Genomic DNA, 19,063 nt, shown 5'->3' with positions numbered 1-19,063 from the left:
TTGCATAATCCAAATTCTGCCCTTCGAAAACATTACCAAGAAATATTAAATATTATTTATTCACTTTTCAGAGAATTATGATTACTTACTAAATGGATCTTTAGCTATGATAGAGCTGAAGGTCTCCAGCGGTTCAGATTCTCCTTCCTTGTTGAGTGCCTTGACTCGGAATTTGTATTCATGACCGGGTGTAAGTCCCTCGACCTTCATCTCAGGTCCGGTCGTTTTTCCGACCGGTAGCCAAACTCCAGTTTCCGGATCAAACTTCTCTACAAGGTAGCCTTCAATTGGTTCTCCACCGTCGTCCTTGGGTTTCTTCCATTTAAGCGTGCATCCTTCCTTGTGCACGTCGGATACCTCCAGTGGTCCTTCCGGCTTGCCAGGTTTTGCTGGTAAATAATTGTCATTTTATGTAATACACATCAAAAGAAAAAAATAAAGTTTTATTTTGTTTAATTATAAATTATTTTAAGAAATATGTTTATATATTTTTAAATATTATAATATATTTTAAGAAATATTTTTATATATTTATAAATATTTGTAATATATATTTAGTAAACTATAGATTGCAAGATATAATTTCTTTGTGATAAACTAATAATTTTTTTTTAGTTACAACCGAGGTAAGAAAATACTTATAAAATATTAACATATGAACTTCTCAGAAGCCAAACTGATCAATTCTATTTCTTGTAAACTTCTTAATTTTAATACCCGAGCACTAATTATGTGCATTAATGCAAGCATAATTATATGCTGTAATACTAAAATTGAAAAATTTATGAAAAATTAAGTAGAAATAAGTTTAGTGTTTGGTTTTTGAAAAGCTTATATAAGAAAGCCACTCACAGATAACATTAACTTCAACTTCGGCAGTGTCGGATCCATGTTGATTGACTGCTGTAATCTTGTAAGTGCCACTGTCCTTACGTTCAGGCTTATCGTTGAAGAATTTGCTGTTGTAAGGTACGTTCTGTATTCTGCGATGTGTAGTCTGCTGAATGCTCTTATTGTTGATCACCCATGTGACGTCTGGCGGCGGTTCGCCGATGATTTTGACGTCAAAGTGGAACGCTTCGTTTTCACGAACTGTTATATCGCGCAGATTTCGTCTGTCGATCTTCGGTGCGACTGCAAAAATTAAAAAAAATTAAAATTAGTAGTACATTCTTCATGTCTAATATATTCTGAAACAAATGTCATATTTCGAAACATTTTTATAAAAAATTGATAAAATAATTTATTGAAATCATTGTGAATAAATTTAATTATAAATGAATGAATAAATAAATAAATAAATAAAACTATCTTTATTCTAAGATAGAAATAAATGATTTTGTTAATATAACTTGAAAAATTGATTATATTTTTAAAGCAGACTTAAAATTTTTTATTAAAAAATAATATTGTTTGGAATTTGTAAAAATTGAAAAATATAAAATTAATTGTAAGACAATTATGTAAATTGGAAGACTTACGTCTTCGGCTCTTGGCGGTGATTGGTTTGCTGGCGTCGGATGGTTCTCCAGGTCCCGCGGCATTAATGGCCTTGACTCTGAATTCATACTCGACACCCTCGTCGAGATTGTCGACACGGCCCTTACAATCTGGTCCGGTCTCGCACGCTTTGATCCATTTAGGAGCACCTTTCTCCCTCTTTTCGATCACATATCCGGTGATTGGAGATCCGCCGTCTTTCAATGGTGGAGTCCATCGCAGATCCACGTGATCCTTGTCCCAGTCGGTCGCTTCCGGACGTCCTGGCGGGCCAGGTTCGTCTGCAGAAACAGAATTAATATTATTTGTCTAAATAGAATTTTTCCTAATTAATTTAAGAATTTTTAATTTTTTTTAATACTAAAATTTTAAATATAAATATAATAAAAATAATAAAATTAAAAATTCTACTTATACATAATATTCCGTATTGCGTCAAATTTTAACATAATAAGTTTTATAATTAAAAGTTAAATAAAAGAATAAATGTTATGAAGAAATTTTACGAAAAAATCAAAGTTTACCGAATGGATTCTTAGCGACGATTCCATGTTCCGTCTCCAGCGGCTCGGATTCACCCTCCGCGTTCACAGCCGCGACTCGGAATTTGTACTCCTGTCCGGGCACCAGATTCTCCACCACCATATTGGGTTCTTTGGTTCGTGCGACCGGTATCCATCTGCCGGTCTCCGTGTCCATTTTCTCGACAACGTAATGATCCAAGGGCGCACCGCCATCATCCGCAGGCGGATTCCACTTGAGGGTGCAACCTTCTTTGTGCACATCGGACACTTTGAGCGGTCCTTCGGGTTTACTAGGCCTATCCAACACAAGAATCTCGATAGATGCCTCGTCCTTGCCGGAGCTGTTCTCCGCCTTCAAGGTCAAAGTGCCGCAGTGCGCTCGAGTCGCTGACGAGATCACGAACTTGGTCTTGTACTCTTCTATCTCGATTGTCAGAACATTGCCGGACTCCTGCTTGGCCTTGTTCAGGAACCAAGTCTTGCTTGGCGGCGGTTCGCCCGTAACTTTGACGTCCAGTCGAATAACATTGCCAGCCTTGAGCGTGATGTCCTTCAGATTGGTGCGGTCGATCTTGGGTGCGGCGTAACGATCTTTGGCAATCAGAGTATCGCTAGGTTCACTGGGCTTGCTTTGACCACCCTTGTTCACGGCTTTGACTCGGAATTGGTACTTCTGTCCCTCCACAAGATCTGGCACTTTGGCTTCGGTCTTATTGCCTGGAACTTCCACGGCCTTCTGCCATTTGCCGTACTGATCCTTCTTCTCGATGATGTACTTCTCTATAGGAGCGCCACCATCTTTCTTTGGAGCTTTCCATTTCAAGTCTGCGTGATTTTTCGACCAGTCCTTTAATTCGGGTTTACCCGGCGCATCGGGCTCGGCTATAATAAAAAATAAAATTTTATAAATAATGTGATAAATGTAATATATATAAAAATATTAAATAAGAATATGTACAACATAAGAAACAAATTTTTATAGTATATTTTTACAGAAGAATAATCTTCTATAAAATAATACATATTTTTTAAAATAAAAAAATATTTAAAATTTTTGAAACAATTTTAATTTTGTGAATTATTGTAAAGTTAAAATTAAAAAAGAATTAAAGAAATAAATGGAACTGCGAATATAAAGAATGTCATAAGTCATAAATAAGAAGTTACTTACAGTAAGGATTCTTCGCAGTTGTCGGTATGGATGTTTCCAGAGGTTCGGATTCACCCTCGGAATTAACAGCTTTAACACGGAATTGATAATCCTTGCCCTCATTCAGACCGGAAACATCTGCTTCCGGTGTCTTGCTGGTACCGCATGGTACCCAACGTCCTGTATCTACGTCCATCCTCTCGATGACGTAATGATCAACTGGTTCACCACCGTCGTCGTCGGGTTTATTCCACTTCAGCTTACAACCTTCAGCTGTGACGTCGGACACATCGAGCGGTCCCTTCGGTTTGCTGGGTTTGCTCAGCACCTGATGTGATCATAATAACGATCAATTACATTAATTACTTAAACATGTTTAACGAATAACTTTTTGTAGGATTTAATTCACGCAAATAAAGCAAAACACTTGAACGAACCTGAAGCTCGACGTCAACTTGATCGGTGCCACTGTCGTTCTTGGCGATGACTGTATAGGTGCCGGTGTCTGAGCGTTGGAGCTTATTGAGAATGAACGTAGTGTGATAGTCCTCGTTCTCGATCTTGAGTCGGTCCATACTCTTCAGTACCGTGTCCTTGAGCTTCCACGTGACAACTGGAGGTGGTTCGCCCTTGATGTCGGCTTCGATTCGCAGCATCTGGCCAATTCGCATAACTTTCTTCTGAAGATTCTTGCGATCAATGTGCGGTGCCACTGCAAACAAGAACACGCATTGCTATGTTATTATAATAACCGATTAAAATTAAACATAAAAACAGTTAATTTAATTCATAATAAATAAATTTATGTAAAAAGATGGATTATGTATTATCTATTTACAGAATCGAGGCTTGGCAACGACGCTCTTCGAGTTGTCACTAGGCTCGCCAGGTCCGGCTTTATTGACCGCCACAATCCTGAATTCGTACTCGTGACCTTCCTGGATACCATCTGTCACTTTAGCGACTGTGCGATCTCCTGGGACCTTGGCAACATCCACCCACTGTCTACCCTCTTTGTCCCGCATCTGTACAATATACTTTTCGATAGGTGCACCTCCATCATCCTTGGGTGGGGTCCACTCAAGATCGACAAAGTCCTTGTCCCAGTTCTTGAGTTCCGGTCTACCGGGTTTGCCCGGTTCGTCTGAAATCAAGAAAATAGTGTGTAAAACATCGAATATTCATGATTTTTTTTCCAGTTAAATAATCGTAAATTTCGAATTAAATATTTTATATTCTATATACACGTACCAAACGGATTCTTGGCTATGATGGACTTGTCCGCCTCCAGATCATCGGACTCTCCTTCTCGATTAACGGCTTTCACCCGGAATTTATAAGGTTTGCCCTCTTGCAATCCGGTAACAGTAGCTTCCGGCTCGGTGCTGCGGCCGCAGGGTATCCATTGTCCTGTGAGAGGATCCAGCTTCTCGATCTCGTAATACTCGACCGGTGAGCCACCATCATCTTCCGGTTTGTCCCACTTGAGCTTACAGCCATGTTTATTTACATCGGTCACTTTCAATGGACCCTGCATTATAAAAAAAATATTAATTGAAGAATAATACATTATCCATTTTCTAAATTAAATAGATAATTATTTTTAAATCCTTTTTATCTGTTTATGCTTTAATTTTTTATTTAATTAACATTTAATTATTTATTTAATTTTGATACATATATATGTCCTCAGTTATGAAATTAATTTACCTTTGGCTTGCTGGGCTTGCCGAGGACGGTAATTTCTATCTCGGCGGTATCTTCGCCGACCTCGTTCTTAGCCTTGATCACATATTTACCGGTATGCGCGCGTTTAGTTTTCAGGATGAAGAATTTAGTGTTATAGTCAATGTTGTCAATTCGTATCGTATCGTCAGATACGAGTTCCTTTTCCTTGAAAGTCCAAGTGACTTTTGGTGGCGGTTCGCCAATTATGTTTACATCTAGGGTCACGGTGAGACCGACTTTTACTGTTATAGGTTGCAGATTCGTACGATCAATGTATGGTTTTACTGCAAAAAATTAAATTACATTAATAAAAAATACTTGTTTATCTAGAAAAATTTAACTATATATATATATACACACGCATATTAAAATCTTTAATACGCAAGACTTACGCCAACGAGCTTTAGCAGTGTGTGGATTCGTGGCTTCGCTAGGTTCACCAGGACCAGCCTTGTTGACAGCGCGTACCCTGAATTGATATTGATTGCCCTCTTCCAACCGGGGAACTGTGCCGGTACATATGGGCCCTTCCACTTCAGCGGCTTTGACAAAGTTACTACCGAACTTATCCTTCATCTCGATGATATATCCGCTAATTGGTGCACCGCCGTCTCTTATCGGTGGTTCCCACTTGAGTTTCACCATATTTTCTGACCAATCAATAATCTCTGGGAGTCCAGGTGCCGCCGGAGCATCTAGAATATTTAAAAAAGCATTTCATAAAAATTAATCAAATTAAAGAAACTAAAAAAAGTAATATAACTAAAGAAGTTTTTAAAAATTTGTTATATTTTTTATATATATATTTTTATCGTAATAATCTCTCTGAAAATTGAGCAATATTTTATCTATTAAAGAAAAAGAGACTATTTTATCTGCAAATATTATAATTATAAAAAACAGTTACACTCTATATATTTACAACTTGTATTACTAGACAAAATACCCTATGCATAAATTGTAGTATCTAAAATTATTTAATCTAAAATAGAATCGTACGTGTAAAAATAAATATGAACGTTATAATCGAGATGGTAATACTATACCGTATGGATTCTTGGCTACGATGGGAACATCGGATTGCAGAGGTTCCGATTCTCCCTCCTCGTTCACAGCCTTCACACGGAATTCGTATTTGTGGCCGGGTTCCAAACCGGTAAGCGTGTGCTCGGTTTTCTCAGGGTCCACAATACCGGCTGGTACCCACCGACCTGTCGTTACGTCCATTTTTTCTACTACGTAACTAGATAGAGGAAGACCGCCGTCGTCCTTCGGTTTGTTCCACTTCAATTTGCAGCCCTCCTTGTGCACGTCCGTCACTTCTAATGGTCCCTCCGGTTTTCCAGGCTTATCTGTTAGAATTAAAATTACATAAAGTTATATGGAAGTAAATATGTATCATATAATTTGCGCTTCTTTTCTTGGATAATTTTTATCCTAGAAGTTCATTGTTTAGTTAAAAAATATAAAAAAGAAAATATGTCTGAATGTTTATATTCAGTATTTAACAAAAAATGTATATAATAATTTATACATATATACTTATATTATAAAGTATTATAAATTGAAAATTTTCTCAGATAGTCTTGGAGAAGATAAAAGAACTAATCTATATAAGTTTATTTACCGAGAATGTTAATCTCCACATCGGCTTCATCTTGTCCGGAATCATTTACAGCTTTGATGGTATATTTGCCAGTTAACTTGCGACTTGTGTTTGTCAACTGGATTTTAGTGAGGTAGTCTTCGTTATCGATTTTAACGTTGGCTCCGGTTTGGAGCGGTGCATCGGCAAAGCTCCATGTAACTGTTGGAGGAGGTTCGCCTTCAATATCAACCTCCAACTTCACCAATTGGCCTGCCCTGACTTTGATAGTCTGCAGCTTATCACGATTGATATGTGGTTTCACTATAAGAAATAATATTGTTGTAAATTATTTTATTATAATTATGTAATTAATTAATTATAAATAATTATAAATTATAGAACTTTCTTATTTATTCACATTTCTTATTTTATGTAAGACGTGAAGAATAAATCAAATTTTAATATATGGTAATCACATTTCAATTTAAATTAAAGAATTAAAAATTAAAAATAAATTAAATTTTGAAACAAAATTTCAAATTACTAATTGTCTGGAAATTTTTATGTATATATAATAATCAGAAATTACTCTTTTAATTAAGCAGTTAACAAAGTAAAGTACTTACAGAATCTTGCTTTAGCAATATGTGGTTTAGTTGGATCACTGGGCTCTGATGGTCCAGCCTTATTAACAGCACGAACACGGAATTGATAAGTGGAACCTTTTTTCAAGCCAGTAACGCGCCCTTTAGGCTGTGGTGAGTCTGTGACGAGAGCTTCTTCCCATTGCGAGGAAGGTTTCTCCTTTTTCTCAATGATGTAGCCGGTGATTGGTGCACCGCCTGTGTCTTTCGGAGGTTCCCATTTAAGATCAACACGATCGACATCCCAATCCTCCAGTTCCGGTGTTCCAGGTTTGCCTGTGACATCTATCAAAAGAAAATTATGTTTGATGTAACTTTTGATAATGTTGAATATTAAATTAATTTTGTAGAATATTAAATTGTAAAAAAATATTAACAAATTAAAATTAATAAATTATTTATTTTAAATTATAAAAGTTAGTCTAAATAAATTCTTCTGAAAATTATAAATTATTTAACAATTAAATTTGATTTCAGAAATAAACTATATTTTAAAAATAGAAAAATTGTATTTTCTAATTTAACTTATATTATTATTTATCTATTAATTTATTATGTATATTTTATTCTTTGATTCTAATTTTTATTTCGATTAATTTATTCTATCCAAAATTCTTCATTCATTTAATATTCATTTAATATTCATTTAATATAATATTAACAATTTACCGTAAGGATTCTTCGCAATCGTCGAGCCGTCTGACACGAGCGGCTCCGATTCTCCTTCCTCGTTTAGAGCCTTCACTCTAAATTCGTACTCATGACCTTCTTGAAGACCCTTTATATCCATCTCGGTGTCCGCGGTGCGACCGACAGGTATCCATCTACCAGTCGCTTTGTCCAGTTTTTCCACTTGGTAGCCAGTGATTGGCTTGCCGCCATCGTCCTCTGGCTTACCCCATTTGAGTTTGCAACTGTTCTTCGTGACGTCCGACACTTTGAGCGGTCCTTTTGGTTTTCCAGGTGCAGCTGTGTACAGGAGAAAACCGATTTGAATAATTTATAAATAAAAAGGAAATTTTTTAAATACAAATATAAAATTTTTAGCCAACTAATTTTAAAAAAAGAAGAGATACTTCTACACAATTAAGGTACTCACACAATATCGTCACTTCGACCTCCGCCTCGTCCTCGCCGTGAGGATTAACAGCCTTGATTTTCCAAACGCCAGTATTCTTTCGCAAGCTATCGGAGATGGTGAGCTTCGTGTTGTAATCGATGTTGACTATCTCGATGTTTTCGGCGGATTTCACCTCGTTGCCGGCGTGGTACCACTTGATCTCTGGCGGCGGTTCTCCTCGCACGTCTACGTCGTACTTGACGAGTTTGCCGGCTCTCACGACAATCGGTTTCAAGTTCGTTCGGTCGATTCTCGGCTTCACTGAATGGAACAAAATTGTACAACGCATTATTTCACACGTTAGAGTACAAAATTGTGATGTATATTTTAAAACAACATTTCTGTCGCGAAAACTTACGAGCTTTGTGCTTGCAGATTTGCATCTTCGATGCGTCTGACGGTGGCGAGGGTCCGGCTTTGTTCACAGCGATAACTCGGAATTGATACTCGCCCCTTTCTTTCAGATCGGGTACTTTGCCCTCAAGTTGATCCCCAGGTACCTCGATAGCCTTCTCCCAATCAGGCTTATACCGATCCTTCTTCTCGATGATGTATTTCTCGATTGGCGCACCTCCATCAAACTCGGGTGGTGCCCATTTCAAGCTTATGGATTCGTTATCGTAATCGGTGACCTCAGGGGTTCCAGGTTTCAATGGCTCATCTAAAAGAAATTGTATTTAATTAAATATAATTCCGAATTTACCGTAAATTAATATAGATTAATATACAGCGCTGCATATAAAGGAATAAATTATTTTTCAAAAAATATGCCACAATTGTTTAATCTCTCTAATAACTCAACATTTTAACAATTAAATTTTTTAAATTCTAATTCTGAAGAGATAATTATGTGAAATTTATTTTAATTAAGAAAAAACTTAATTTTAATTAATTAGAAGTTAGAAATTATTAATAAATAATAAATATAATTTTTCGGATATGTCTTCAATTTTATTTTAATAAATTAAAGTTCTTATCTAAAATTTATCGATATACCATATGGATTCTTCGCGATGACACCGCGTTCGCTTTCCAGAGGCTCCGAATCACCCTCGTCGTTGACAGCTGTCACTCGGAACTTGTACTCGCTTCCGGGATTCAGGCCAGTCACCTCGAATTCCGTGTTCGGCGAATTTCCAGGAATTTTGCCCACTCTAACCCATTTGCCGGTTTTCGTGTCCATCTTCTCGATCTCGTACTCTTTGATCGGCACACCACCGTCGTCCTCCGGTTTCTCCCATTTCACCTTGGCCGTAGTGTTGGTGACGTCACTCACTTTCAGAGGTCCTTTAGGAGCACTCGGTTTTCCTGCGACAAAACATTTTGTTTTAATTAAGATCTTCCTCTCTAATAATATGTCTATTATAATATTTTACTCTTTTAAAAAATATACTTAATAACCTAACTTAATCGTAACTTAAAAATTAAATAAATATCAAACTTTAATCAAGTTATATTTTGAATCGTTAATAAATTATTACACATATATTATTTTATTTCTTAGAATATATCACGAGGAAAGATGAAGTGTGAAAATTTACCGAGTACTGTGAGCTCGACGGTTTCTTCATCCTTGCCGTTAGCGTTCTCGGCGACCAAGGTATACTTTCCGGTGTCCTTACGCATCGCATTAACGAGCGTGAAGTCTGTATGATAGTCGACATTATCGATCTTGATGCGATCGGTAGTGGTCAGCGGAATATTATCTCTCCAGATCCACTTGGTCTCCGGCGCTGGTTCACCAGTCACGTCCACAGACCATTTATGCGTGCGACCAGCCTTGATGATGACCGACTTGAAGTTGGTTCGGTCGATTCTCGGTCGCACTGAAAAGATCGATTATTTTTTCGATTTAAACACATAAATCCTCATCTTATAAATTTCATAATTTTTTATATTAAGAATATAAATAATAATATAAAGAAAACAATTAATAATAATTAATAATAATAAAAATAATTAATAAAATAATAATAATAAGAATAATTAACAATACTGAATATTAATTATATAATAGATAAGAATAATTAATAAAATAATTAATGATATAAGAAGAATATAAATAATCAATAATTAATATATAAATAATAATTGAAGAAAATATTTATTTGAAAATATATATTATATTTAAATTGTTATATTTCAAAATATTTTATTATATTGTATATTATTAATATTTTATATATATATAATATATTATTAATATATATTTGTGTATGTATATCATTATATTTTTCTCTTAACAAACGTTTGATAAATGTAAATTATACAAATAAAATTGTGTCGAAAAAAAGAAGAAAAAAGAAAAGAAATCTAGATCAATAAAAATTTCAACTTACAATTCCTATGTTTGCAAAGATGATTGTCCGTGGGATCGCTGGGTTCACCAGGACCCGCCTTGTTGTGAGCGCGAACGCGGAATTGATATACCATCTTCTCCTTGAGACCTTCGACTTTAGCTTCAGGGGTTGAGTCGGTGGTTTTCATCACTTCGATCCAGTCGGCGGCGAATTTGTCCTTCATTTCGACGGTGTAGTGAGTGATTTGTCTGCCACCGTCGCTCTTTGGTTTTTCCCACTTCAGCGACACGCTGACATTGTCGTAGTCGAAAATTTCCGGCTTGCCAGGCTTGCCAGGTTCATCTATCAACAAAAAAATATACACAATGTTTTAATACATATAACAATTTTTTAAATTAAATTTATACTTCTGTTGTCTGATTTTAAATCATCAGCGAAATCAAATGCATCCTTACCATAAGGATTCTTCGCGAGAATAGCTTCCTCAACCTCCAAGGGTTCGGACTCGCCTTCCTTGTTAACCGCCTTAACGCGGAACTTGTACTTCTTCTTGGGCGTCAGACCAGGGAATGTGAATACCTTCTCGTGAGGACCGACTTCTCCAGCTGGAATCCATCGTCCAGTGTCTAGGTCCATCTTTTCCAACACGTAGCCCGTGATGTCGGTACCACCGTTGTCTTCAGGTGGTTCCCACTTGACCTTAACGTGATCAGAGCGAACTTCTTCTATCTTGAGCGGTCCTAGCGGAATCGATGGCTTGTCTGCAAGGAAATAAAATGCAATAATTATACTTGATATTCTAATTAATTTTATTAAAAGCTCTACAAATGATGAAAACAAATGGAAGATTTTTATATAATTTTAAATCAATTTCACATGGTTTAATTAATATTGAATGTCAAATGTTATCACCGACAAACTCACCTAGAACGACGACGTCAGCGATGCTCTCGCATGTACCGGAACTGTTCGTCAGTACTAGTTTATATTTTCCGGAATCAGGCCGAGTAGTTCTCCTGACTGTCAACACTGTATTTCTCTCATATTTGTCGATCGTGATCCTCTCTGCCGCGTCTTGGACAATCTCCTTCTGCCCGAGCATCCAGTGTAATTCCGGATCCGGTTCGCCAGCATACTTGATGTCGTACTTGATGACCTGGCCCTTCTTGACGACCAAGGTTTGTGAGACCTTCGCCGATGATGTACGGCTTGACGAATCGACATTTGGCGATGATCGGTTTCGTGGCATCGGATGGTTCACCAGGACCGGCCTTGTTCACCGCCCGTATCCTGAACTCGTATTGCGTGCCTTCCTTCAGACCGTCGATGGTCGCTTTAGTAACGTCACCCTCGATCTCTTTGCCCTTCACCCATTCCTTGCCGAATTTCTCTTTGTACTCAATTACGTAACCGGTGATCGGTGCACCGCCGTCATTCTCTGGTTTTGTCCACGTTAAATCAGCATGATCCTTATCCCAATCGGTTACATCGACATTCGTCGGTTTGCCAGGTTCATCTGAAAAGCGTCAAGACACTCAATTTTTTTATTTTACTTTAAACTGGCATACTTATGAGTAATAAAATTAATAGAATGTAAACATTTCTCATATCAAATTATTATTAATCCTGCTTTTTAATGAAATTAATTTATAATAAAACTTCAATTTTGTACATTTAAATAATAAAGATTAATATAAAGTTGATAAATTTACCCCATGGATCCTTGGCTAAGACAGGCTTGCCGAACATCGCCGGTTCGCTGGAACCGAGCTTGTTTACGGCTCGTATGCGGAATTTGTACTCCTTTTTCGCAATAAGATCTGTGACCTTGTAGACACACTTCTCGTCCGACGTGACCTCGCCCACGTTATCCCATTGAGATTTCAAGCTGAGATCGAGACGCTCGATGACGTACTTCATGATAGGAGCTCCGCCATCATCTTTGGACGGCTTGAACGACACGACGCAGGAGTTCTGGAAAATCTCGTTGACATCGACGTCGTACGGCGGAGATGGGACGTCTGAAGAGAAAAGTTTTAAATTAAAAGAAATGCGCGAAGAGCTTTTTAATAATAATTCTGTGAAAAGTAATATAAACCTTGCATAACAATGTTGACGTCCTTTACTTCCTCGCCCTGATTGTTACTGATCTTTATCTGATAGATTCCGGACGATTCGCGCTGGGGTTTCTTGATCTTATACGTTATTTTATCCTCGCCAACAATGATTTCGACATCCTTGAGAGGTAGCGGTTTGCCATCCTTCAACAGTTTCGCTTCTATTTGACTCTGCTTGGTGCCCTCGACTGTACAGATCACGAATATAAATGTCACAACTTGAAATCCAGAGCGAATCAATTTTTTTAGGGTTCTCGTATATTTGTTTTTTTATTTCTATCATGCAAAGTATAAGTAAAATATTAAAAAATGTAAAAATATAAAAAATATAAGAATAAAATATGACATCTCCATCACCTTTGAAAGGCACAACAAAGATTAACGGTGCGCTGCAGGGTCCTTCGACCTTGTCGGGGAAGTCGACGATAGGTTTGCTCTCGCCCTTTTTCACGGTGAGCTTGCAGCTACTGGTCAGCTGACCGCTCTCGCACATGACCTCGCCATCATCTGTCATCTCCACTTTGTTGAAGACTAACTGATGTTTACCACCGCCAAGATTCTTGATTTCTACTCTCTCGTTGGGCTCGATCTTCTCGCCATTGAAATAGAATACAGCCGGCGCGGTCTGATCCTGAAGCTCGACATCCAGCACCAGCTTCTCTCTCTCTATCGCGACCGTGTCCTTCAACTTCTTGTTGAAGCGATTGGCGTCTGTAATATTTGAACCAGAATATATTGTTCTTTTTCTTTCTGAGATTGAATTAGTTGAGAATAAATTAAAGTGACCTCGTTACTTACAATTAATCACGATTTCGGCTTCCGTCTTATCAGCGTTGCTCACGCAAGAATACAATCCGGCGTCGGTGACTTTGCAGTCTTTAATGACGAGCTTTCGTTTTCTGCCGTCTTCCTTGATTTGCACTCTGATATCGCAAGAAATGATTTTATATAAATAAGTGCTCTTATAGAAAAAAGACAAATATGTGAAAGATTAATTATTAATTTAGAGTACCTCTTATCGGGTGTAATCGCTTGATCACCCTTGAACCATTGAACATCACCCCCGACATCGTCGAGTTCGCAAAGCAAAGTCAGTGTCTCCTTTTCTACCAGCTGCTGATGCTTTAGTACTTTGACGAATTTGTAAGGATATTCTGAGGAGGAGAATAATCGTCATTTTTGCAAGTTCGATAAAATATTTTTTCTCATAAGGAAAAAAATCATATTCATATATTATTATAAAAAAAACCTGATATTCTTACCGACTACAGTGAGAGTAGTATCGGTCCTGTCCGACTGTTTATTTATCCTGCAACTGTATTCGCCACTGTCCTCGAGGGTTGAGATCTTGATAGTCAGCCGGCAAACACCGGACATGTCTTTGGAAATACTGTACTGCTCTCCATCCTGAAGAAGAACGTTTAACATTGAGAAATGTCAAAAATATAATATGTCGTTTTGTTCGAATTTTCATCGCGATGGATTACCTCGAGTTTCGTCTTGTCTTGGTACCAGGAAACTTGCGCCAGATTGGAACTGACTGTACACTCCATGTAGGTCTCATGCTTGGTGAAGCCACTGCTCTTCTTCGGCAGAGGTTTCGTGAACGTGTACGTTGGATCAGGTTCTGAAATTTGAGATATTCAAAGTTGTATTTTTCTTTTTTTATTATAAAAAAAATATTTGATCTAAGAATCTAAGGCAAGAGTTTATACCGTCCACGTTGAGGAACCCTGTGCTGGACACACCAGCAATTTCGATCGTGTATTTTCCAGTGTCTTCGACTTTGGGTCCGGTGATGATGAGTTGATAACAGTCTTCCTCGTTTTTGAATTTATATTTAGCCGATGCGAATAATTCCTGTATAAAAAACATATCAATAATCCGTTTATTTATTTCTCTCTATTTTACTTTCTCTTAATTGTAGAATATATAACATTTTTTAAATTAATTATATTAATTTTTTAAATTAATTTTTAATTATATTTAAATTTAATAATTAATATTTTTAATTAATCCTAAATTAAATTATTAATATATGTTAAAGTATTAAATTAAATTAAAGTATTATTATATATTATTATTAAATAAAATTAATTTATAATTCTAAATTTTGCAACAATATAAAAATAAAAAAAAACAAATAATTGAATAAATGATTTCTTCCATCACTTACATCCTTTCGGAAGAACCATTTCGGTTTGCAGTTCGGTTTCGAAAAGTTCGCTTCGAAGGCGACCTTCTTATCCTTGCCTTCCTTGGCATATTGGTCCACCAGTGGCTTCAGGAAGCTCTCTTGTTTCTGCGAAAGAGAGAATCGTCAATGAACCGTAAATTACGTGGATTTAGCCGAGAAATTCCATAGTAATAGTAGTAGTAGTAGTAATATCGTTCAACATCGACAGCTTTTGCCAGGCGATACAATAAAAATAATAGGAAAAAATTGATGAAAAAATCGAAAAAATCGTCGCCACTGCCTCTCCGTACGAGCAGAAGAGCGGAGGGCAACGGTCGACCAAAAAAAAGGAAACAAAGACGAAGTCTCCAGTGAATATTTTCGAGAGAGACTCTAGAAAAAAAGGATTCTAGAGAGAGAAAAACATGGAAAAATCTGCAAAGAAGCACGATCGATCGTTCGTCGGCTGGACCGGACATTTTTTTTAAGCCTATGTAACTCGTCATGCTTATTACTGTTAAGATTGTTAAACAGTTTTGAGAAAGAGAAGAGTCAGTAAGGGTTTTCCTCGAGAAGAATATTCGTCACTGCTCGAGCAAGATGCACGAGAAGATAATTGCTGAAGAAGCCGCCGCTTGTACATTCAAAACACGACATTGACGATAAAAGATATTATTTTGTTGATGTTAGGAATTCCAATTGTGTGCGTCGTCCCGCTTTTTTCATCAATCTGATGCATAAAAAATGTTATATATAATATTTGAAAAAAGATATATTTTTAATAATTTTATATTAATTAATAAAATTAATATATGCACGATATCAATTTTATAATCTAGAATAAAAATAGCTTCACAAGAAGACATATATGAGCTTTCAATTAATTTACAATACTTTTTTACATAAGAATTTAAGAAATATTCTAGATAGAATAAGAGAAATACAATTTTACTTTAATTCATTAATAATTAATAATGTATTATAAAAAATATTCTGTTTTTTTTTTAAATTGTCTAAATTGATAGTTGCTTCGTGAAAATGATCACAAATTAGAATCCCTGTGAGTAAATTTTAAAATTAAATAGAAGAATTGTCAACAGAAGAATGTTAAAAATTAAACAGAAGAATTTGTCAACAGAAGAATGTTTATCGGAAGAATTAGAGAGAGAAAGAGAAGAGAAAAAGTTATATAAAGATTAAAAAAGAGGGTGTGTGCGACAGTATGGAAACAACGTGTAACTTCGATTTTAAGAAATTAATTGAAGGATAATAAAGTTCATTAATCGAAGCCAGAAGAGAAATAGAGAATTTGAGGCGAGACGATTAATTTAGAGAAATATTGTCGAGTGAAAGAAAGTGTAAGAGAGAAAAAGAGAGAGAGTTCTCCAGTCAGAGAAAGAAGAACAAACAGATCGTCGAGTTTTCGGAGACTGTTTGAGACAAACAGCGACAGGCAAACATCGACAGTCAATATCACGTGATATTATCGATGAAATAATTCGATTCACGTAAGAATCGGTCCAACCTCCGTCTTGGTGAAGTGATGCAGGATCGGCCAGTCGGGAATTAATTCGGCCAGAGACGGCCTACGTGATCCACTATTCTAGAAACAACAAAAAAGGCAAATCCGCGATCACAGTATCGTCTCCGGACGCGGTCGTCGATCTTACTTGCTGATTGACTTTTCAGCGAAAATCACCCCGATGGGCTTTTATTCAGTGCTCTATTTGGTTGTCATCGCTTTTTCACAGTTTTGTAATTTTCGTTATTTCGAAACTTCCTGGATAAAATCATCACTATAAGTTATGGATGATTAGTATACTCTACAGTTACTCTACAATTATTAAATGACTATATATAACAGTTACAGTGATATTATTAAGCTATATATAATTAAATTATTATTATTATTCAAAGTATATTACGCTAAAACAATTATTAAATATAATGTGCAGTTATTATCACTTTTAGTTAATGGTGGCTGTTCTACTTCTAATCATACATTGACAGTTTTGCAATTTTGCAAATCTGTAAGCCACATAACTCAACAGAACGAAATGCGATGACGAAAAATGTTAAAACTAAATAATCTAACAGTAACTAAATAATCTATAATATATATATATATATATATATATATATATATATTCGAATGTAATAACATTAAATATCTATATACATTGTTACATATTTCGAAAATATTTATGAAAGCGTATGCATGCGTGATGATAGGTGTACCTGATCATTTTTAATTAAGCCAAGCATGAGAAGCGTGGACGATTTAGCTGTAATTTATTATTCATTTTTATTCCAACTAAGTGAATCATATATTCGTATCTCTGTTTTATATAGTTTCTTACAATTTGTAAAAAACTATTTGGAAAAGCGCAGGCCAAAAAGGGAATCTCTCAATCGTGAATTTAGTCGCAAGAATTTTGAAATAATTCATCAAAAATTATATAAATCTTAATTTTATCATCATCGTGTTTGTTATCAAATCTGATTGAATGAAATAATAATTTAAAAATTCTTGCGATTAACTGACTGGCTTCTGTTATGTTTTCATTGATTTATTTGGTTTACATCCTCTGTCACAAATCGATGTAACATCCGTTTTAATTAAATAAAGAATTATCAATCGTAGTTATCTTTCAAATGCCCACATCGCGCAAGAGCTGATGTTCTTTGCCACGTTATAAAGACAAAGTTTTTTCCGTCTTATATCTCGCTCAAAGCGTTCAAGTTTAGAAAATCCAAAGAACACAGGTATTCTGGCAAATTGTAAAGAAGAACTTGGAATATGAAATCAATCTTATTTTTTTTTACGTAAAAGGAATTAATAATTTTTTAATCTGTGATATATACTTTAAAATCTCTAATTAACCAGAATACCGCGCAAAGGAAATAAAAGCCTTGCGGGGGCAGTTCTGCTCTCTGCTTCGTGACTTTGGAGTCTAATGCAAGGATGTGTTGTTTTAAAGATGTTTTTTCGCGAACCTTCTCCTTGACGCATGTCGCCAGTTTTGGCCAGTCGACGATTAGCTCCTGCAAACTTGGCCTGCGCTGAATGTCGAAGATGTCCTGCATGCCCGGCACACACACATTATGGTTAACGCCACTCTTATAGCCAATAGCGATCGTCAAAGAACTCTGATTTAAAAGAATATTTGATAAAAAGAGAAATATGACAAAAAAAGGGAAGATAAATTAATTTTTTTTTTTTTTCACTTGTGCTCTTTACATGTAAAACATTTGGATTGAACACATTTGAAGTTATGGAATCATCAGAGTTCTTATCTTTGACTACGATAAAATTCTACGTGTTTAGAGATAATGCTTTCTCCTCAATATGAGGAATGTCGCATGCAGTGGATTTGGATAATGTCAATTTTGTCACACGTTTCATTGACAGTTCGTGTTTTCTTTCTTTTTCCAATTATGTTAATAGTGCTTGTTAATAGAAAAATGTAATAATATATAGCCAACCCTCAATATAAACGCGGTAAAATAATCTGTAATATAATTTAATACAATCAATTTTGTGAAATTTTATCGATCAGCAATGCAAATTAAATTTGACTATCTGAAATTCGATTAATAATTCACATTTGTATCGATCGCGCAAATCGAGAGAGGGTGTAGCTTGCAGCATTAACTCTAAACCATACGTATACATAAAAGTGCATATGTTAAAAATAAAAAAGAAAGTTACATCGCTTGTGCGACAGAGACAGGGGAAGAATGAAAAATTGATCGAAACAGTTAGGGTTTATTTTCGCGAGAATAAAATTTCTACTCGTCTAGTAACGAATAATAGTCAAGATTCGATAATTCTTAGCCAATTTCCTAATTATCCTTGTAATTATTTATTAAAATTATTAACGTTAAGAAAGGTAGACGATTCTAATGTCTTGTCATTGTTCGAGTGTTTGTCATCGTTACATTATCACTATATCATTACGGGGTTCATTCTAAGTAAGGCCTTTGGAAAGAAACCTTGAGCCAGCTCCAGTTACTTTCACCCTTCCTGACTAGAGAAACTCGAAGGATCTCCACACCATCCGTCAAAATCACTATATCCTCGCCTTCTTGAAACCAGGTCGGTCCATGTAACGACTAAGTAAGAGGACAGAGGTAGAGAAAGAAGAGAAGAGAGAAGAACGAACAAAAAGTACATTCCGAGATTTTGGGGATAGACCATCGCGTAAATTAAATT

The 19,063-nt window shown here is 36.0% G+C and overlaps 1 protein-coding gene across 1 annotated transcript in view; it reads right to left on the bottom strand.

Moving 5' to 3' along the window:
• bent (projectin protein bent) overlaps positions 1-19,063 on the bottom strand; it is a 102,522-nt gene that overhangs the window by 27,418 nt on the left and 56,041 nt on the right. The window contains 32 exon segments of the mRNA XM_085482531.1: positions 90-389; positions 853-1,134; positions 1,482-1,781; positions 2,025-2,906; positions 3,196-3,502; positions 3,612-3,886; positions 4,013-4,318; positions 4,426-4,705; positions 4,885-5,186; positions 5,295-5,597; positions 5,949-6,254; positions 6,530-6,811; positions 7,117-7,419; positions 7,804-8,103; positions 8,234-8,515; positions 8,613-8,915; positions 9,251-9,562; positions 9,796-10,080; positions 10,594-10,896; positions 11,010-11,315; positions 11,479-11,731; positions 11,733-12,070; positions 12,267-12,575; positions 12,653-12,859; positions 13,029-13,382; positions 13,470-13,594; positions 13,684-13,825; positions 13,934-14,078; positions 14,159-14,298; positions 14,387-14,531; positions 14,848-14,973; positions 16,373-16,450. Of these exon segments, the coding sequence (XP_085338657.1) occupies positions 90-389; positions 853-1,134; positions 1,482-1,781; positions 2,025-2,906; positions 3,196-3,502; positions 3,612-3,886; positions 4,013-4,318; positions 4,426-4,705; positions 4,885-5,186; positions 5,295-5,597; positions 5,949-6,254; positions 6,530-6,811; positions 7,117-7,419; positions 7,804-8,103; positions 8,234-8,515; positions 8,613-8,915; positions 9,251-9,562; positions 9,796-10,080; positions 10,594-10,896; positions 11,010-11,315; positions 11,479-11,731; positions 11,733-12,070; positions 12,267-12,575; positions 12,653-12,859; positions 13,029-13,382; positions 13,470-13,594; positions 13,684-13,825; positions 13,934-14,078; positions 14,159-14,298; positions 14,387-14,531; positions 14,848-14,973; positions 16,373-16,450 (8,881 nt within the window).

The sequence above is a fragment of the Nylanderia fulva genome, unplaced genomic scaffold (genome assembly GCF_048542155.1).
Source record: "Nylanderia fulva isolate GAGA-0341 unplaced genomic scaffold, ASM4854215v1 Scaffold21, whole genome shotgun sequence".
Taxonomy (NCBI): Eukaryota; Metazoa; Arthropoda; class Insecta; order Hymenoptera; family Formicidae; genus Nylanderia; species Nylanderia fulva.
This window is presented reverse-complemented; position numbering and strand designations above follow the sequence as displayed.